Genomic DNA, 22,788 nt, shown 5'->3' on the forward strand with positions numbered 1-22,788 from the left:
GCCAACTCAATAATGAACCCTACGGACTAAGACTGGGTTGACATTAATGTTAATGTGCATTAGGGGTGCAACGGATCAAAAAACTCACGGATCGGATCGATCCTCGGATCAGGAGTCACGGATCGGATCATTTTCGGATCAGCAAAAAAAAAAAAAAAGACAAATCTTGTTACACCCACTAGAGTTTTAGATTTCACAGTTATTCTCAACACAAAACGGAGCTTATGTGCCTAAATACAGTGTTTGGAAATCCGACGGACTGTTTATTGCTAATGTGACAGAACACCTCTGATTTTCACATTAAATTTAACATTTGAACAGTCCGTCGGATTTACAAATACTGTATTTAAGGGTATAAGCTCCGTTTTGTGATGAAAATAACTGAATCTAAAACTCTGTTGGGTTCAACGAAAGATGTCCACTTGCCCCCATGTCCTCCCATTACAGATGCAGCTGTTAAGGGGCCAGAGGTATTTGTGGAGAGGCCCCCTATCTCCCTCTGTCTTGCTATTTTCAGATTGAACATTACAATCATGCTTACTAGGGGTGCAATGGATCTCCTACCTGCAGGAGCTCACAGATGCTGTCTCCACTCTCCACATGTCTGCAGTGAGCGATGTGCGGGGAGGCGTGTCACGCTATGCATTGGGCTCTGGCAAGCACACAGGGGTGGAGCAAGATGGCCGCCGCTCCGGAACTAGGCCAAAGCCGTGGACTTTCCTGCGGCCGAGGCTCCGAAACGCTCCGCGGATCGCGTGGTGTGCCGATCCGAACGGGGTGGCCCGTTCGGATCACGGATCGGTGACGATCCGCTGCACCCCTAATGTGCATGTAAAGGTAGGTGTCCCAATACTTTTGGTAATATAGTGTGTGTGTGTGTGACAAAGATAAATCGTTTCAGATTTTTTTCCACCTTTTAATGTGACCTATAAACTGTACAACTCAGTTGAACAACAAACTGAAATCTTTTAGGTGGAGGGAATAAAAATAAAAAAATAAAATGATGTGGTTGCTTAAGTGTACACACCCTTAAACTAATACTTTGTTGAAGCACCTTTTGGTTTTATTCCAGCACTCGGTCTTTTTGGGTATGTGTCTATCAGCATGGCACATTTTGACTTGCCAATATTTGCCCACTCTTCTTTGCAAAAACACTCCAATCTGTAATTTTGCATCTCCTGTGCACAGCTCTCTTCAGATCACCACACACATTTTTAATCGATTCAGGTCTGGGCTCTGGCTTGCCCATTGACTGGGCCATTGACTCTTCGCTGTGTTCCATGGTATATCTAATGCCTTGGAAATTCTTTTGCACCCTTCTCCTGACTGAAACCTTTTAACAATGAGATCCCTCTAAAGCTTTGGAAGCTCTCTGTGGACCATGGCTTTCCCTGTAGAATACGACTAAGAAAATGTCTGGAAAGACCTACTAGAACAGCTGAACTTTACTTGGGGTTAATCTGAGGCACTTTAAATGATGGCAGGTGTGTACTGACTTCTATTTTACATGAGTTTATATGTGATTGTTTAATTCTGAACACGGCTACATTTATAAGAGGCTGTGCACACTTATGCAACCACATAATTTTTTTTGTTTTTTAACTCCTCCCCCCCTAAGAGATTTAAATTTCTTTTTCAATTGAGTAGCGGTTTATAGGTCACATTAAAGGTGGAACAAGTTCTAAAATGTTGTTTGTCTCATTTTCTTACATTTTAACAGGGGTGTATAGACTTTTTATATGCATTGTACTGTGTGTGTGTGTATATATATGTATATATGTGTGTAAATATATATATATATATATATATATATATATATATATATATATATATATATATATATATATACACATACACACATACACACACACACACACACACACACACAGTACAGACCAAAAGTTTGGACACACCTTCTCATTCAAAGAGTTTTCTTTATTTTCATGACTATGAAAATTGTAGATTCACACTGAAGGCATCAAAACTATGAATTAACACATGTGGAATTATACATAAAAAAAAAGTGTGAAACAACTGAAAATATATTTCATATTCTAGGTTCTTCAAAGTAGCCACCTTTTGCTTTGATTACTGCTTGGCACACTCTTGGCATTCTCTTGATGAGCTTCAAGAGGTAGTCACCTGGCGCAGCACCCCATCACTCTCCTTCTTGGTCAAATAGCCCTTACACAGCCTGAAGGTGTGTCTGGGGTCATTGTCCTGTTGAAAAATAAATGATGATCCAACTAAACACAAACCGGATGGAATAGCATGCCGCTGCAAGATGCTGTGGTAGCCATGCTGGTTCAGTATGCCTTCAATTTTGATTAAATCCCCAACAGTGTCACCAGCAAAGCACCTCCTCCATGCTTCACGGTGGGAACCAGGCATGTAGAGTCCATCTGTTCACCTTTTCTGCGTCACACAAAAGACACGGGGGTTGGAACCAAAGATTTCAAGTTTGGACTCGTCAGATCAAAGCACAGATTTCCACTGGTCTAATGTCTATTCCTTGTGTTCTTTAGCCCAAACAAGTCTCTTCTGCTTGTTGCCTTTCTTTAGCAGTGGTTTCCTAGCAGATATTCTACCATGAAGGCCTGATTCACACAGTCTCCTCTTAACAGTTCTAGAGATGTGTCTGCTGCAAAACGTGGCTACTTTAAAGAACCTAGAATATGAAATATATTTTCAGTTGTTTCACACTTTTTTTTGTTATGTTTAAGCTATTTGGATGGTTTTCAGAGACATTTGTGACCTTTTGGTTTTGTGCCAACCTTTTATATTGGACAAGGGTAACAAGAAAATATGCAGTTGTCTGTACAACTAACACCACTCTGTGTCATACAGGTAAATAATGTGAAAGAGGCACTTGAAGATTTAGAAAATTTATTAAGATTCCCTTTGAAAGACTTTGTTCCAAACACTCGTTCTGTGAGACCCTCAATGGAGATTCCAAGGGATTCCTTGAAGAAATATATGGAAGATCTGTTTGGAGAAGCTCTCTCAGGTATATAAATGTTCCAGCAAAATGTAGACTGTAATACTGTCCACACTGTAGAATGTTACCATTTTAATTAACCTTCATTTCAAATTATCATTCTGCTAAAGGAATTCATTTACAGTTACAGAAAAATTGTTCAACACCTTCTTATGCCGCTTACACACGATCATTTTTCGGGTTGTAAAAAACGACGTTTTTAAGGGTCTAGAAAAAAACAACGTTTTTTTCAACCCGATCATTTAAACGGCCTTGCCTACACACGATCGTGAAAAAAAAATGCTCTAGCAAAGCACAGTGACGTACAACACGTACAACGGCACTATAAAGGGGAAGTTCCATACGTATAACGCCACCCTTTGGGCTGCTTTAGCTGATTTGGTGTTAGTAAAAGACGATTCACGCTTTTCTGTCTGTTACAGCGTGATGAATGTGCTTACTCCATTACGAACGGTAGTTTTACCAGAACGAGCGCTCACGTTTCATAACTTGCTTCTGAGCATGCACGGATTTTTCACATCGTTAAAGCCCACACACGACCATTTTTTTACAACCCGAAAAACGACAACGTTAAAAACATTGTAAAAACATAGAGCATGTTCGAATTTTTTTTGCCCGTTTTTCAGAACCCAAAAAATGCTCTGAAGCCCACACACGATCGTTTTTAATGACATTAAAAAAAACTTGTTTACAACCCGAAAAATTATTACCTTCTAAAAGTCTTCTAGCCTTTTTTTTTCAACACACATCTGCATTCATGAACATTTTTAGAGCCTTATTTTGCCACTGTGTGCCATGATAACAGTCAGTTGCCATTACAGTGACCGGCATATACAAAGCTTTGGGATTGATTTACTGGAGAGTGCAAAATCTGCAGAAACCAATACGCTTCCAGGTTTTATTGTCAAAGTTTAATTGAACAAGCTGAAGTCAGAAGCCGATTGGCTACCACGCACAGCTGTACTAGTTGCTTAAATTTTAGGAAATCTCCCTATACAGTGTGTGGACAAAATTATGGGGCTGTCTTTTTAGCTCAGAATTAGTTTTTCTTTCTTTTTAAATGTGATATTATTATTTTCATCATGGTCCTTTTTCGTTATAATGGTTTTAGTGTATATTCTGGATTTAAGTTAAGGGTTGGCTTTACAGTGTATGTAGACCCTAACAATGACAAGTGTACTTTGTATATAAAGTACTTAAAAACTGTTGCTGTAACTGCTTAAAATGTGTTAACTGGGAGTTTGGCTTTAATTTGTTACTGTATTTACATCTGCTAGTACATCTAACACTTCCTTCCCTCCAGACTGGCAGTGCTGCTGTCCAAAAGTGCCTCTGTGCTCCTTCATCCAGAGTGTAGGCACTCTAATACAGTAGGTGTGTTACTGGTCAGATCACCAAGTGGAAACAGAGGGAAGAATGCCTAAAACAAGAAAGTAATGCAACCACCATATCTAATGATTGATAAGCTGCTATATATTACATTTTTGGTTTTGGGTTTAATACCGCTTTACATTGATTCATATTTTGCCCAGTGGTGTGCCCCATGCACATTTTTTTTATTTATTGTGCCTATTCCTTGACCTTACAATAAAGAAAAGATGTTTTCTACCACTAAATCTAATAATGAACAAATGAGAACATCCCTCCTGGGGGATATACTTTAACCTCTTGACAACCGAGGACGTCCCTGGGACTAGGGGTGCAACGGATCAAAAAACTCACGGATCGGATCGATCCTCGGATCAGGAGTCACGGATCGGATCATTTCCGGATCAGTAAAAAAAAAAAAAAACACGAGACAAACAAGTTTTGTCTTTTTACATTTTTATTAATATTTTTTTTTTTCTACCAATGGCGGCGATCAGCGTTTTTTTTTTTCGTGACCGCGACATTATGGCGGACACATCGGACAATTTTGACACATTTTTGAGACCATTACAGTGGGAAAAATGGCAATTACAGTGTTACTGTTTTACTAGTGTGGGGGCAATGTTGGCTATGGCTATTATTAATAGCCATAGCCAACATTGCCTCCACACTAGTAAAACCGTAACACTGTAATTGCCATTCTTGCCACTGTAATGGTCCCAAAAATGTGTCAAAATTGTCCGATGTGTCCGCCATAATGTGTATAGCCATTTTCCCCCTGTAATAGCCATTAGCCAACTCACTGTACTGATGTACTCGGTCCATCTCACTGTACTCAGGTTGCATGCAGAGTCAGTGCGCTCTTGCAGAATAGAAAAGATCCACGAGCAGAGGGAGGGGTGATGACGTCAGCGCGCACCGCCGAGTGTACCAAGATTGCCGACCGCTCCGCAGCTAGGCCGAAGCCGCGGTCTTTCCTAAGGTGGCGGTGCGTTCCGTAGATCGCATACTGTGCCGATCCGAACAGGTCGACCCGTTCGGATCGCGGATCGGACACGATCCGTTGCACCCCTACCTGGGACGTCCTCGACTTTGTGCGGCGATATCTGAATGATGCCTGCAGCTACAGGCATCATTCAGATATCACCGTTTTCAGCCGTCGATTCTCTGCACGATAAGAACGATCAAAGCGGCAGTTCCACAGCTTGATCGTTCTTATAGGCAGCAGGAGGGGACGCCCCCCCCCCTCCCGCCGCCATCTGGTGCTTCTCCAGGCTCTCCGAGTAAATAGATACCCAACATGTCACTCTTTTTAAAATTGCGCACACTCATGGAATGGCGCCAAACTTCAGTACTAAAAAATCTCCATAGGCGACGCTTTAACATTTTTTACAGGTTACTATTTTCGAGTTACAGAGGAGGGGTATGATCGGCGTTTACATATGTGGGCGGGACTTGCATGCGTGTTCGTTTCTGCCCGCGAGCTACCGGGGACAGGGGCGTTTAAAAAAAAATGTTTCATTTTATTTTACTTAATTTTTTATTTTTACACTTTTAACCACTTGACATCCGGGCCTATTTTGGCACTTTTCTCCTTCATGTAAAAAAGGTGTTTGAAAAATTATTGCGCAAATACCGTGCAAGGAAAAAAAGTTGCAATGACCGCAATTTTATTCCCTAGGGTGTCTGCTAAAAAAAATATATATAATGTTTGGGGGTTCTGATTAATTTTCTAGCAAAAAAATTGATTTGAGAAGTGCCAAAATAGGCCCGGTTGTAAAGTGGTTAAAATCAAACCTCAGGAAGGGGGTCAGTTGAACATATTTTCCAAGTATTCTTCAGTCATTTCATTTTCTAACAATGCAACCTGAAGTAAACATGCAATAATATACAATCTAATATAAACGATATAACTATTGCATATATGTATTAACTTGTCTAAGCCTATAATTAGCTAGTCTATTAAGATTCATATAGGTACCATGATGTAAAGTTAGTTATGAAAACGCACAAATCTGCTTAGTAAAACAATATCTCATTTATTTCCCAATAAAATAGGAATCTTCTAACATCACACACTAAACAGCAGAATATACAGTGCATATAACAACAACAAAACATCAAAGATGCTTATCACATCCTCTAGATCAGGGGTCTCCAAACTTTTTACTTCGAGGGCCACATTCTATATTTTACACATATTCGCGGGCCGGAAACATAATTTATAAATAAATCCACAGTAGAAGAAGAATAGAATAGAATTTGACTTACTGCTGACAGCAAGATTGAATGGTGCTCCTCTATTCTTTGCTGGCACCTAAACGCTGGAGCATCATGCAGCGGGGCTAAACTTCCAGCGTGCATGAGGCTTTACATCCGTGTCACCATCATCTGTGTCACCATCAGTCTCTCCATTCATCTGTGTCACCATCATCTGTGTCCCCATCCATCTGTGTCCCCATCAGTCTCTCCATTCATCTGTGTCCTCATCTGTGTCCCCATTCATCTGTGTCCCCATCAGTCTCCCCATCCAACTGTGTCACCATCATCTGTGTCCCCATCAGTCTCCCCATTCATCTGTGTCCCCATCAGTCTCCCCACCCAACTGTGTCACCATCATCAGTGTCCCCATCTGTGTCCCCATTCATCTGTGTCCCCATCAGTCTCCCCATCCAACTGTGTCACCATCATCTGTGTCCCCATCAGTCTCCCCATTCATCTGTGTCCCCATCAGTCTCCCCACCCAACTGTGTCACCATCATCTGTGTCCCCATCAGTGTCCCCATTCATCTGTGTCCCCATCAGTCTCCCCATCCAACTGTGTCACCATCATCTGTGTCCCCATCAGTCTCCCCATTCATCTGTGTCCCCATCAGTCTCCCCATCCAACTGTGTCACCATCATCTGTGTCCCCATCAGTCTCCCCATTCATCTGTGTCCCCATCAGTCTCCCCATTCATCTGTGTCCCCATCAGTCTCCCCATCCAACTGTGTCACCATCATCTGTGTCCCCATCAGTCTCCCCATTCATCTGTGTCCCCATCAGTCTCCCCATCCATCAGTCTCCCCATTCATCTGTGTCCCCATCAGTCTCCCATTCATCTGTGTCCCCATCAGTCTCCCCATTCATCTGTGTCCCCATCATTTTCCCCATCCATCTGTGTCCCCATCCATCAGTTTCCCCATCCATCTGTGTCCCCATCCATCTGTGTCCCCATTCATCTGTGTCCCCATCCACCTGTGTCCCCATCAGTTTCCCCATCCACCTGTGTCCCCATTCATCTGTGTCCCCATCAGTCTTTCCATTCATCTGTGTCCCCATACATCTGTGTCCCCATCAGTCTTCCCATTCATCTGTGTCCCCATTCATCTGTGTCCCCATCCACCTGTGTCCCCATCAGTTTCCCCATTCATCTGTGTCCCCATCAGTCTTCCCATTCATCTGTGTCCCCATCAGTCTTCCCATTCATCTGTGTCCCCATTTATCTGTGTCCCCATTTATCTGTGTCCCCATTCATATGTGTCCCCATCAGTCTTCCCATTCATCTGTGTCCCCATTCATCTGTGTCCCCATTCATCTGTGTCCCCATCAGTCTCCGCATTCATCTGTGTCCCCATCATCTGTGTCCCCATTCATCTGTGTCCCCATTCATCTGTGTCCCCATCAGTCTTCCCATTCATCTGTGTCCCCATTCATCTGTGTCCCCATCCACCCGTGTCCCCATCAGTTTCCCCATTCATCTGTGTCCCCATCAGTCTTCCCATTCATCTGTGTCCCCATCAGTCTTCCCATTCATCTGTGTCCCCATTTATCTGTGTCCCCATTCATCTGTGTCCCCATTCATCTGTGTCCCCATCAGTCTCCGCATTCATCTGTGTCCCCATCATCTGTGTCCCCATCATCTGTGTCCCCATCATCTGTGTCCCCATTCATCTGTGTCCCCATCATCTGTGTCCCCATTCATCTGTGTCCCCATCATCTGTGTCCCCATCCATCTGTGTCCCCATCATCTGTGTCCCCATTCATCTGTGTCCCCATCAGTCTCCCCATTCATCTGTGTCCCCATCAGTCTCCCCATTCATCTGTGTCCCCATCAGTCTCCCCATCCAACTGTGTCACCATCATCTGTGTCCCCATCAGTCTCCCCATTCATCTGTGTCCCCATCAGTCTCCCCATCCATCAGTCTCCCCATTCATCTGTGTCCCCATCAGTCTCCCATTCATCTGTGTCCCCATCAGTCTCCCCATTCATCTGTGTCCCCATCATTTTCCCCATCCATCTGTGTCCCCATCCATCAGTTTCCCCATCCATCTGTGTCCCCATCCATCAGTTTCCCCATCCATCTGTGTCCCCATTCATCTGTGTCCCCATCCACCTGTGTCCCCATCAGTTTCCCCATCCACCTGTGTCCCCATTCATCTGTGTCCCCATCAGTCTTTCCATTCATCTGTGTCCCCATACATCTGTGTCCCCATCAGTCTTCCCATTCATCTGTGTCCCCATCCACCTGTGTCCCCATTCATCTGTGTCCCCATCAGTCTTCCCATTCATCTGTGTCCCCATCAGTCTTCCCATTCATCTGTGTCCCCATTTATCTGTGTCCCCATTTATCTGTGTCCCCATTCATCTGTGTCCCCATTCATCTGTGTCCCCATTCATATGTGTCCCCATTCATATGTGTCCCCATCAGTCTTCCCATTCATCTGTGTCCCCATTCATCTGTGTCCCCATTCATCTGTGTCCCCATTCATCTGTGTCCCCATCAGTCTCCGCATTCATCTGTGTCCCCATCATCTGTGTCCCCATTCATCTGTGTCCCCATTCATCTGTGTCCCCATCAGTCTTCCCATTCATCTGTGTCCCCATTCATCTGTGTCCCCATCCACCTGTGTCCCCATCAGTTTCCCCATTCATCTGTGTCCCCATCAGTCTTCCCATTCATCTGTGTCCCCATCAGTCTTCCCATTCATCTGTGTCCCCATTTATCTGTGTCCCCATTCATCTGTGTCCCCATTCATCTGTGTCCCCATCAGTCTCCGCATTCATCTGTGTCCCCATCATCTGTGTCCCCATCATCTGTGTCCCCATCATCTGTGTCCCCATTCATCTGTGTCCCCATCATCTGTGTCCCCATTCATCTGTGTCCCCATCATCTGTGTCCCCATCCATCTGTGTCCCCATCCATCTGTGTCCCCATTCATCTGTGTCCCCATTCATCTGTGTCCCCATCAGTCTCCGCATTCATCTGTTTCCCCATCAGTATCCCCAAAAATTGGTGTCCCCATTAGAGCCCCCCCATCATTTATCCGAGTCTCCCTGCACATTTGTGTCCCCATCACAGCCCACCCCCGCCTGCATATTTGTGTCACCATTAGAGCCATCAGCCCCCCTCCTCACATGTTTGTGTCCCCATAAGAGCCACCAGCACCCCCACATTTGTGCCCCCATCAGTCTACAACCCCCCCTCCACGTGTGTCCCCAGCAGAGTCATCAGTCCCCCAAAATTTGTGTCCCCATCAGTATGAAAAACCCCCTCCACGTGTGTCCCCATCAGAGTCATCAGCCCCCAGATGTTTGTGCCCCATCAGCGCCATTCAACCCACCCCCACACAAGTGTATCAGCCCCCCTCCTTGCATGTGTCCAGCGCGTCTCCACTCTCCATCACTGGCTGTGCACTGCAGACCTGCTGCATCTCCCTGCTCCCGCCCCGCTGGTATTACACACTCGTTACTGGTTAACAGCGAGGCGGGAGGCGGGAGCAGGGAGGCGGCAACAGGTCTGCCCTAAACACCTCATTGGCTGCTGGGATGCCGTGGTCCCAGCCAGCAGCCAACACACACAGTGAGACGCCGGGAGGGATTGCGGGACCTGCGCTGCATATTGCCTGGGGCGAATATGCAGCGCAGGTTCCACAACTAACAGGGGAACTAAGGATTCACGCTGCGGGCCGGAATAAATGGCCTGGCGGGCCGGATGTGGCCCGCGGGCCGTAGTTTGGAGACCCCTGCTCTAGATAGACTCATGGCTGGGTTCTGGATGGCAAAAGAGAGCCTGAGCCTCATGGCTTAGGCCCAAGCCAGTATCCAGAGCAAGGGAAAAAGGGACAAGGGACTATATCTCTTTTTGTGAGCCCTTTTTACTGAAACATTCACACCCACTTGTAATCACCCCCACTTGCCCCTATCCAGTGAGATATTGTCAAGAGGAAGTCCTTGTAATAGATTATATTGGCCTATAGGGGCAGCATTGTCCGTGTATAATCTCCAGGAGCTTGTTGATCGTTTGATCTTTTGTCATTAATCATCCTGGCAGCCATTGCTCTCTTTGAAGCTTATATCACACCAGGTGGGCTGTAGCCAAGCCATCTTGCTATGCAGACAACTTGGGGCCATCTCCCTGTATGAACCATGAAGTGAAATTCCAGAACTATGTTTTTAAACCATGTTGCCTTCCAACACTACCAATCACAGACATTAAATGCATTTGGATGAGAGACATGCAACAGCGAGTACCACATGGAAATTGATGATTTTAATAAAAGGCTTTTACATGAATCTGAAATTATTCCATGCTCTATTACCTGTATGGGCTTTAATCATCAGTTACTTTAGTCAGACATAGTTTTGTTTTATTTCACATGGCACAATGGCCACCCTGAGAATTTAAAGCCATACATTTTTTTTTACATATTGCAGGTTCTCTGCTTGTTCGTCAGTTCAGTCATGGACAGTCCAACCCCACTTACTATGTCAGATTTAATGGAAAGCAATTGGTACTGAGGAAGAAACCTCCAGGAAAACTGCTGCCGGGGGCTCATGCCATAGAAAGGGAGTATAGGTAGGTTCATATATTTTTTTTAACTGGGCTACATAACATTTTTTCAGTGGTCTTACGATTTCTAACGATATCCTCTACAGTTGGTAGACTAAGTGGAGCTGAATTAATTGTCTTAGTGGGGTACAGTCCCAACAAATATGTATCTTGTAGGTGTATCGTTTTATGGTGATTCACATAAATGTTTTTCTCCCATATAATTCTCTATTCCTTTAGGTGCATTGATTGATAAAATTCAGATTTCCAGTAAGCCATATAGCTATGCATTTGGAAGTCCTTTGTTGTTACAGAGATTAATATTCTATATATTGAAGATATTGGGCTTTCATCAGTTGACTCATCCAGGCATCTAATGATTGCTTTGTTGCATTGGTTTTTAATGAGGGTAACATACCGTATTTGCCGGCGTATAAGACGACTGGGCGTATAAGACGACCCCCTAATTTTTCAGGAAAAATTTGGGTTTTGGGATATACTCGCCATATAAGGCTACCCCCTTCCTTCTAGTCTTTCTGGAAGCTGAGGGGTAGCCATAACAACCGCTGACAGAAACAACCGCTGACAGAAACAGGCTTTTTTCAAAGTTCACTGTGCCATTACATTACATGCCCCCACTGTGCCATTACATTACATGCCCCCACTGTGCCATTACATTACATGCCCCCACTGTGCCATTACATTACATGCCCCCACTGTGCCATTACATTACATGCCCCCACTGTGCCATTACATTACATGCCTCACTGTGCCATTACATTACATGCCTCACTGTGCCATTACATTACATGCCTCACTGTGCCATTACATTACATGTCCCACTGTGCCATTACATTACTTGCCCCCCCACTGTGCCATTACATTACTTGCCCCCCCACTGTGCCATCACTTGCCCCCCCCACTGTGCCATCACTCACGTTTTGCAGCTTCTGGCTTCCAGGCCGGTGACAGTCTCCGTCTGCTGCGAGCGTCCATGATTTGAAAGCAGCGCCTTCTTCTCAGACTGTCCTGTGATAGGCGGAACACAAATTTTCCCAGCAGCGCCTCTGTTCTGTGTTCTGCCTATCACGGATGTCCCCTTGTCCGAGGATGAGAAGGCATCCGTGATAGGAGGAACACAGAACAGAGGCGCTGCTGGGAAAATTTGTGTTCCGCCTATCACAGGACAGTCTGAGAAGAAGGCGGGGCTTTCAAATCATGGACGCCCGCAGCAGACGGAGACTGTCACTGGCGTATAAGACGACCCCCGACTTTGGATGCATTTTTTTGCACCTGAAAATACAGTATGTGTTTTTCTCAAACATTTTTATTTCCGGAAAAGAAAGTTAATATTTGCTCCATGTTACAGTATACTGTACATCAGTTATATTCTAGTTATGTACATTTTGCCCCAGAGATGTGTTCTACTAATAATATATATATATATATATATATATATATATCACGTACATTGTCATCAATACAAAAGATATGCTGTTCACTATGCATCTTAGGAGGTGTTAGAATCTTGTAAGTTTGTTCAGTACTTACAACAAAGGCACTTATAGATACCCACTAAATAGAGTACTTGTAATTGTAACACCTTGTTTTTACATCTTTATTGAGTAACGAAGTTTCCTTTCTACTGCAAAACGTCAATAATTAACTTTACCAACAAATTTTGGCTCAATTTTTGATTGCCCCTCATGACTGAGTGATGTATTCCAGGCTCGGGTAAATATCTTAACATATGTCTTAAGATCCTAGCATCTTTCAAGGTTATCGCTGATTTGAGAACACATCCTTTAAATATAGTAGCTATTTTATGGTGCCTGTTAGGATTTCCCTGAGATATTATTTGGTGTATTGGAAAATCAAGAAAATAGTTTCTCTTTTCATGGTTCCCAATCGTTAGTTAATAAACAGTAGCCACCATGTAAAAAAAAAGGTTTAAGTTGACTAACATTGTCATCCTCAAAACTTAGACACCTTTTTCTAATTCTAGCAATCTCGTAGGTGACTTGGAACTGTTGTTATCGTCAGGGAATCCTGGGATAACCATTCCCTTAGAATACAGCTAGCAGTGGAAAGACAAATATGCACCCAGTAGTAGCAGAGAATGTCTGTAGCTAATGTAAAAGTAGAAGTGGGTCCAGAGGTATTTTGTGTTCCCATATATTTGAGATATAAGTTACTATTTTCCTCCAGAACAGGTGTATCTTGGGACAATTGAAAACACAATGTTCCAAAGTAACCCATTTTTCACCACATATAGGGCAAGAGTTTTCTGTACCTGTGATGCCTGTATGATGCTAGAAAGAAATATTAGCTCTGTGTAGGATTTTGTTTTGGGTCTCCCATTTTTCTTATATCGCAATCCTGAAGTCTTTTTTTCCACTATATTTTCTTCTGGGAAATCTGTATACCATGTGTGTACAAATTGATTTCTTTAGAAGATGCCATCTGATTTTATTCAGGGACTGGTATATATACGACATAGAAACATTGGGGGTTATTTACGAAAGGCAAATCCACTTTGCACTAAAAGTGCAAAGTTGAAATTGTACTGAAAGTGGAGGTTCACCCGGAAATGACAATTTTTAAGATTAGATTCATGCTCATTTTGTCTAGGGGAATCGGGTAGTTTTTTTTAAAATCAAAGCCGTACTTACCGTTTTAGAGATACATCTTCTCCGCCGCTTCCGGGTATTGGCTGCGGGACTGGGCGTTCCTTCTTGATTGACAGTCTTCCGACAGGCTTCCGACGGTTGCATCTATCGCGTCACGATTTTCCGAAAGTAGCCGAACGTCGGTGCACAGGCGCCGTATAGAGCCGCACCGACGTTCGACTTCTTTCGGCTACTCGTGATCCTATAGATGCGACCGTCGGAAGCCTGTCTGAAGACTGTCAATCAAGAAGGAACGCCCAGTCCCGAAGACCATACCCGGAAGCGGCGGAGAAGATCTATCTCTAAAACGGTAAGTACTGCTTTATTTTAAAAAAAAAAACTACCCGATTCCCCTTGACAAAATGAGCATGAATCTAATCTTAACATTTTTTTTTTCTTTTTATGGTGAACTCCTGCTTGAAAGTGCTGGAAGGGCACGTTGTACTTGTACTGGAAGTGCAGTCACTGTAAATCTGAGGGGTAGATCTGAAATGAGGGGCAGCTCTGCTGATTTTATTATCCAATCAAGCGCAAGCTAAAATGCTGTTTTTTTTTCCTTGCATGTCCCCCTCGGATCTACAGCGACTGCACTTTCAAGTGCACTGTCAGTGCACTTTGCACTTGTAGTTTGCACTTGTAGTGCAAAGTGGATTTGCCTTTCGTAAATAACCCCCATAGTTTACATAGTTTGGTTGAAAAAAGTCCACCTAGTTCAACCAGTAAAAGGGAAACGTTTTGTGCTCCTACAAGTTTGTCCAGTATATTGATAGCTAGTTCAGACTGTGGTTTATATGTAAGTCTCTTCCAATAAGCAGTAATTTGTAGGTAATGTCAGTAATCTGTTTTGGGAATATAGGTACATTTCCCTTAGTTCAGTTAAAGTATAGGGCACCCCAGTTTTGTGTTGAGAAGTTGATAAAGGCATGTCAACCTCTTGCGTGTTGAAATTCCTTATCTTCCACCTGAGGGAAAGTAGGATTATGACATATTGGTAGATGGCTTGGAAAGAGTTTAGAAAATTCCTTAATCCGTTTTTTTTTTTTCAAACTTTTAGGCCTCGTACACACGATAGGTTAACCAGAGGACATCGTGTGTGGGCCCCATAGGTTATTTAACCATAGGTTAAAAAAAAGCCAACTTGCTTTAAAATTAACCTATGGATTCCTAACCGATAGGTCAAAACTGATCGTTAGTAGGCACAACTATCGGTTAAAAATACACGCATGCTCAGAATCACGTCGACGCATGCTTGGAAGCATTGAACTTCATTTTTTTCAGCACGTTGTTGTGTTTTACATCACCGCGTTCTGACACGATCGGTTATTTAACCTATGGTGTGTAGGCGTGACGGACCATCAGTCAGCTTCATCGGTTAACCTATGACAACGGTCCTTCAGACCGTTGTCCTCTGGTTAACCTATCGTGTGTATGAGGTTTTACCGTATCCCTAATCAAGATGTTATGACAAATGAGATATGGTATTTTTGTGGAGTATGCATGAGTATCATCAGGTTCCAAGGTGCCATCACCCCCAATTCTATCCCATAGTTTGAGAATTTTGATGTACGTCCCACCCAGTCCACAACATGAGACAGTAAGCATAAGTTTTGCAATCCTATATTGGGTAAAGCTGTCCCCCCCCCCCATCCTGTTTTAGATAAGATTTTAAAGGCTATACATGGCCTTTTGTTTTGCCATGTAAAATGATTGAAGTAAAATTGTTAATCCGTGATCACTGGGGGGGAAAAACCTCCTGCCTGCAGCATACATATGACATCATCCCAGCCTAGTCAAAGTCACTTGAATGTTGCTCAAGGGCTGCTTTTTAATTATAAAGGTACAGTATTTAAAACAAGAGGACACTGTTGTATATTGCAAGTGTAATTTAGATATGCAGGCTTGTAAGGTTACTGAATGGGCTACCTTATTGTAACTGTTCGTCAGCATCTGATGACAATTTTCTAGCACATATGGCTTTTTCTTGCATTAATCAACATGGGCTGATATCATATTCTTTATAGGGTTTTGAAAGCTCTGGGTGAAGCTGATGTTCCTGTACCAAAGGTGTTGAGCCTTTGTGAAGATTCAAGGTATGTAAGGAGTGTAAAGGTGGCTTGACTTTCATTGTTATGCTGGATTATTTTACATAATAAAATGTTACGTTCCTGGCAGCATCATTGGAACTCCCTTTTATTTGATGGAATATTGCACTGGACGCATTTTTAAAGACCCTGCCCTACCAGAACTAGATGCTAAAGAACGTCAAGCCATATATACAGCAATGAATAAAGTTCTGTGCCAAATTCACAGTGTGGACATCAAAGCAGCGGGACTAGAAGATTATGGCAAACAAGGTATACTCTTACAATAAAATAACTATTTAGATAATGTTTGTATGGTAGCCTTTGCTGAACATACATATTGATGACTCTTTCTTTTAACATTGGATTTAAAGTGGAGGTTCACCCAAAAAATAATTTTTTAACATTAGATTGAGGCTATTTAAGGGGAGCAGAAACGGGTATTTTTTTTAAAATCAATGCCGTACTTACCGTTTTCGAGATAGATGTTCTCCCGCCGCTTCCGGGTATGGGCTGCGGGACTGGGCGTTCCTATTTGATTGACAGCCTTTCGACCGTCGCATACAGCGCGTCACGAGTTTCCGAAAGTAGCCGAACGTCGGTGCGCAGGCGCCGTATAGAGCCGCACCGACGTTCAGCTTCTTTCGGCAACTGGTGACGCGCTGTATGCGACCGTCGGAAGGCTGTCAATCAAATAGGAACGCCCAGTCCCGAAGATCATACCCGGAAGCGGCGGGAGAACATCTATCTCGAAAACGGTAAGTACGGCATTGATTTAAAAACAAAAAAACGTTTCTGCTCCCCTTAATTAGCCTCGATCTAATGTTAAAAATTTTTTTTCGGGTGAACTCCCGCTTTAATCATACAAATGAATTGGTGCATTTAAGCCTTTTGCTTTAGATGGCTGATTGTTTATATGTCAAACTTCAATGCTATGTTCCAGACTAATGCCGCGTACACACGACCGTTTTTCAGGGCGAGAAAAATTGCATTTTTTTAATTGGTCATTAAAAATGGTCGTGTGTAGGCTCCAGAGCATTTTTCTTGACGAGAAAAATGGGCGTTAAAAACTTAGAACCTGCTCTAATTTTTTCTCGTTGTTTTTCTCGTCGTGAAAAACGGTTGTGTGTACGCTTTAACGAGGGGGAAAATAACTTGCATGCTCAGAAGCAAGTTATGAAACGGGAAATTAGCATAATCATCCCAAAGGGTGGCGCCATTCGAATGGAACTTCCCCTTTTATAGTGCCGTCGTACATGTTGTACGTCACCGCGCTGTGCACAAGCATTTTTTATCTGGATCGTGTTTATGCAAGGCAGGCTTGAGAGGAATCGCGTCGAGAAAAACGTCTTTTTTTTTTTCATGGAATGAAAAACGGTTGTTTGTACGTGGCATAAGAGTTTCCTATAACCGTTTTGCTTAGTTATGTTTCATTCCATCTTTATTTATTCTTCACAGTTTATTGAAGCCAGGTCTTTTTTTTTTTTTTTTATTAGGTGCATATGTTCAACGCCAAATTCAGACATGGATAAAACAGTACAGAGCTAGCGAGACTCACCAAATCCCTTCTATGGAACGGCTTATTGAATGGCTTCCACAGCATCTACCTGCAGACCAGAACACTACGGTGGTACATGGAGACTTTAGGTAATAATTGGAAAGACTGGGGATTATTCTTACATACCCCTACTGTGTATGTGTTCACAAAGTATGATGCTGTTTTAGAAACTGATAAAGCGTTTGTTACCCCAACATTTCATATTCCTGATGTGTGCCTGCTGTAACCACACAGTGCCTTGAGGCGATTTAGTACGCATTTGTAGCACTTTATAAGTTACTCACTCACTCACACCAACCCTAGTGATGCCACTGCAGTGGGGGAGATGTGGATATTACAGTTGGGGGGGAGGGGAGAGATGTGGATATTGCAGTGGGGGAGATTTTTTTTTTTTTTGCTGATCCGAAAAATCTGATCTGAGGAACGATTCGAGTCGTGAGTTTTTTGATCCATTGCACGCCTACTAGTCCCCTTGCTTTCCTATTAAAAACTGACCACAGCAAGCAGGAGAGCTCACCATGGTCAGTTCTCTAGCTATGCTGGGAACTCAGTGTACTATCCTCGAATGATCAGACTTGTCCTGACACACCCCCCCCCCTTCCTCTGCACAGCCATTCACTGGAAGCTCAGTGTGCTGCTGCTTCTCCCCTCCCCCATCTCTTATGCAGCTGATAACAGAAATAATGTAATCACTTATGAAAAAAGGTATTTTTAATAATTTTTTATATCTATACAAACATTTTTTGCCTTTCTATTTTAAACCGAATAGGTTGTTTTTACAAGGTGGTCATTTACAATCAATTTAAAGCAAAACACAAGAGCAAATACTTTTTGTAATTTTGTGGTTTATGAATTAATTGATCCACGGTGTCTTCAACTACAGAGGTCAGTCAGGACTTGTTATATAGCTCATTTACGGCTAGTTACAAATAGGTAGATCGCTCCGTTATTCTCTGCTGAGCCGGCGGATGACGGGTACGTCTCCGCTTACTGTGCAGGGATGGACTGTTCAGAGCCCAGTTGTTCTCTATTGGCAGATCAGATGAAAACGGACTGCATGTGCATATTCATCTGATCCCATCCAATCCGATTCACTGGACGGATGGCGAATGTATCGCCAGCCATCTGTTTTAAGTGAATCATGTCGGATCGGATGGCATCTGCCTGCCCATACAAGTCAATAGGTGGCCCGCTCGGATTCCGCCTGAAAAAACGGACAGGCGGATCCGAGCAGGCCAATCGTGTGAAAGGGGATTATTTAAATGGGTTGTAAAGGAATTTTTTTTTTCCCACTAAATAGCTTCCTTTACCTTAGTGCAGTCCTCCTTCACTTACCTCATCCTTCCATTTTGCTTTTAAATGTCCTTATTTCTTCTGAGAAATCCTCACTTCCTGTTCTTCTGTCTGTAACTACACACAGTAATGCAAGGCTTTCTTCCTGGTGTGGAGAAAGCCTCTTGAGGGGGGAGGGGGCGAGCAGGCAAGTCAGGACACTCTCTACTTTGCAGATGGAGAAAGGAGCTGTGTGTTAGTGGGTGTCCTGACACTCCTGCTCGCCACCTTTTCCCACACAAACAGAGCTTTCTTTTGGAGTGATTTGATCATCTCTGTTATTATTATTATTTTTTTTTTTTGCGCTATAATTAAAAAAAGAATGCCAATTTTGAAAAAAAAACACTATTTTGTACTTTTTTTACTATAATAAATAGCCCCAATTTTTTTTTTTAAAAAAGCTATTTTTTCACAGTTTAGGCCGATATGTATACTTCTACATATTTTTGGTAATAGAAATTGCAATAAGCTTATCCAGCTGTCGGCATATCCTGTGTTCCCATTGGCTGAGGTGGTGGAGGGGCGGAGCAGCTATAGCCTCTGGAATTTTACATCAAAATGATGTCGGTGTCAGACATTTCAGGGACAGATGTAAAAAAAAAAACACTGATTTTTACATACTGGTTTTACTGAGGCTGGCAATCCTAATAAGGCCCCCTGGTGGTTGTGGGCCCTCGGGAAGTGACCGAGTGCCCAAATGGTCAGTCTGCCCCTGGGAGACTCTGAAAGTTCTTGTTGCGGCAATATGGCTTCTATATACTATATATTCGCAAATGTAGACAACTAAAACCACTGTTTTTAGCCTAAGAAGGTTTTTTCTTGGCTATCCGGAAAGAGTGAAGGGGGCCTTTTTTATACTGTGTGTGTGTGTGTGTGTGTGTGTGTGTGTGTATATATATATATATATATATATATATATATATACACAATTGTATTATACAGTGGATATAAAAAGTCTACACACTCCTGTTATAATGTCAGGTTTATTTGATGTAAAAAATAGAAGTAGGGCTTGAGGGACCCAAAAGTCCAAATAGCAAAAGCCAAAGAGAGGGGGGCGGGAGGACTGTAGCAGTACAATGTGAGCAGGTAGACTTGAAAGAGCAATTATATAAAAAAGTATGAATTTATTAACATAATATTAAAAAAGAGAATTGATAAAATACATCAAAGCAATATTTGCCCACTCTTCTTTGCATAAACAGTCCAAATCTGTCAGATTGCGAGGGCATCTCCTGTGCACAGCCCTCTTCAGATCACTCCACAGATTTTAAATCGGATTCAGGTCTGGGCTCTAGCTAGGCCATTCCAAAACTTTAATCTTCTTCTGGTGACGCCATTCCTTTGATTTTGGATGTATGCTTTGGGTCATTGTCATGATGAAAGATGAAGTTCCTCTTCATGTTCAGCTTTCTAGCAGAAGCCTGAAGGTTTTTGCCAACATTGACTGGTATTTGGAACTATTCCTAATTCCCTCTACCTTGACTAATGCACCTGTTCCAGCTGAAGGAAAACGGCCCCAAAGCATGATGCTGCCACCACCATGCTTCACTGTGGGTATGGCATTCTTTTGCTGATGTGCAGTGTTGTTTTTGCACCAAACACAACTTTTGGAATTATAGTTATACAAAAAGTTCAACCTTGGTTTCATCAGACCATAACACATTTTCCCACATGCTTTTGGGAGACTTCAGATGTGTTTTTGCAAAATGTAGCCTGATTTGGATGTTTTCCTTGACATATGAAGAATACGGGCGATTGTTGCCACATGTACCACACAGCCAATACTTGCCATAAAATTCTGCAGCGCCTTTATATGTTGCTGTAGGTTTCTTGGCAGCCTCCCTGACCAATTTTCTTCTTCATCTTTTCATCAATTTTGGGGTGACGTCCAGTTCTTGGTAATGTCACTGTTGTGCCATCTTTTCTCCACTTGATGATGACTGTCTTGACTGTGTTCCATGGTATATCTAATGCCCTGGAAATTCTTTTGTACCCTTCTCCTGACTAATACCTTTTAATAATGAGATCTCTCTGATGCTTTGAAAGCTCTCTGCAGACCATAGCTTTTGCTGTAGGATGCGACTAAGAAAATGTCAGGAAAGACCTACTAGAACATCTGAATTTGGGGTTAATAAGAGGCACTTTAAATGATGGCAGGAGTGTACTAACTCCTATTTAACATGTGTTTGAATGTGATTGCTTAATTCTGAACACAGCTACATAATATAACTGGGTACTAACATTTATAGGTAAAGTTGATCCGGGGTATATCCGATTGCCTCTCCAGGGATCGGGAAGGATTTTTTTTTCCCCTGCTGTAGCAAATTAGATCATGCTCTGCTGGGGTTTTTCGCCTTCCTGTGGGTATAGAATTGGGTATATGGGATTGTATGATTATTATTATTATTATTATTATTATTATTATTATTATTATTATTATTTTATTTTTTATATGGTTGAACTGGATGGACTTGTGTCTTTTTTCAACCTGACTAACTATGTAATTATGTAACTATGTACCTCCCCAGTTTTAAGAGGGTGTGCACACTTATGCAACCACATACATTTCTTTATCGTACATCACGGGACACAGAGCTGCATATTCATTACTATGTGGGTTATATGGAGTACCTTCAGGTGATGGACACTGGTGTAATCAATTAAACAGGAAGTTCCCTCCCTATATAACCCCTCCCCTACTGGGAGTTCCTCAGTTTTTTCATCAGTGTCTAAGGTGTTGGTCACAAGTTAACATGTGCTCTTAGGAGCTCCACTGGAGGGATCCATGCTGGATGTAAAAAGCCTCCATAAATCCGGATCCGTCCAAGGTGCTTCATAGCCAAAGTGGACGGTACCCGGGCCTCGGTACGAAGAACGAGGTTTAGCCTATAATGCCTCTCTGCGGAGGGCTGGATCCTGGGTTCCAGAACTTTGTGCCTTCTAAGGACCAAATGTTTTTTCTGCTGCCAGGGTGCTATATAGGTCCAGGGGTGTGGTGTTCCTGCCATGGACCCCGGTCCCTGAAGGTCTAGGACTATACCCACGGTGAAGGGGGAAGATTGGGCCTCTTGCTTGGCAATACCCTGCAGCGTGGAAAGGTAAGAGAGGGACCTACGGGACTTGGTTCGACAGTAGGTCTTCTGTAGGGGACTATGGGTCTCGCCTATATTATGTTTTTATGCATGGGCAATGTAAACCACAATGTCTTTTGAGACGGGATGGCTCAGGGCACCCATATACCTCCCCTAGCCGGCATGTAGCCTGGGCCACTATGTCTGTTCAGACAGGATGGCTGTAGTACCCATATATCTCCCCTTGAAGGGGCTGGTACATAAAAAAAAAAAAAAAAAAAAATGCCCTTAATCCTATGCAAAGCATTGTCTTCCATGAGTAGCTGCAAGTCTTATCTGTTTTTCCACTACTATGGGCAGTAAAAGACATGCCTGATGTTTTCGCTTACCATGCTTTCCAAAGACGGAAGCTTAAGTGTTAGCTGGTCTATTGTGCGTCCCACTTCCTCAGCTTCAGGCTCTACCATGTCGCACGTGCTCACCGGCTCAGTGCAGTCGCAGAGAGGGCTCTTCAAAAAGGCCCAGACGTCAGAGCTCTGTAAAGCTAGGGGGACACAAACGCAAGCACCTTGTGTGAGTTGGATACAGATTCATCTAAGACGCCTACTCCGCATCTAGCTGTGCAGATTAGCAGGCATTGTTGCTGCCAGACTATGTTCAGCTGTTGATGCACCTGGGTTAAGCTCCTCTGCTTTTAGCTTAGGACTTTGGTCTCCCCATTGAATAAGGTCAGGGGTAGGAATATAAAAAGGAATCGCCACCTGAACCTGGTGGCCCCTTATTCTCCCCTGTAGAGACAGCTCACAGATTGAGCCATCAGACCTGTCAGGCAATCAATGCAGCCTCCCCCAACATTGCAGCCACTCTGCATGTGTTTTGTTTTTTGCATCACATT

General features: G+C 43.1%; 1 protein-coding gene across 1 annotated transcript in view; it reads left to right on the forward strand.

Annotated features, from left to right (window-relative positions):
- The window catches only part of ACAD10 (acyl-CoA dehydrogenase family member 10), a 105,149-nt gene that overhangs the window by 30,821 nt on the left and 51,540 nt on the right, over positions 1-22,788 (forward strand). The window contains exons 6-10 of the mRNA XM_040346455.1: positions 2,848-3,007; positions 11,065-11,206; positions 15,870-15,938; positions 16,021-16,202; positions 17,426-17,576. Of these exons, the coding sequence (XP_040202389.1) occupies positions 2,848-3,007; positions 11,065-11,206; positions 15,870-15,938; positions 16,021-16,202; positions 17,426-17,576 (704 nt within the window). The remainder of the gene's footprint in view (positions 1-2,847; positions 3,008-11,064; positions 11,207-15,869; positions 15,939-16,020; positions 16,203-17,425; positions 17,577-22,788) is intronic.

The sequence above is a fragment of the Rana temporaria genome, chromosome 1 (genome assembly GCF_905171775.1).
Source record: "Rana temporaria chromosome 1, aRanTem1.1, whole genome shotgun sequence".
Taxonomy (NCBI): domain Eukaryota; kingdom Metazoa; phylum Chordata; class Amphibia; order Anura; family Ranidae; genus Rana; species Rana temporaria.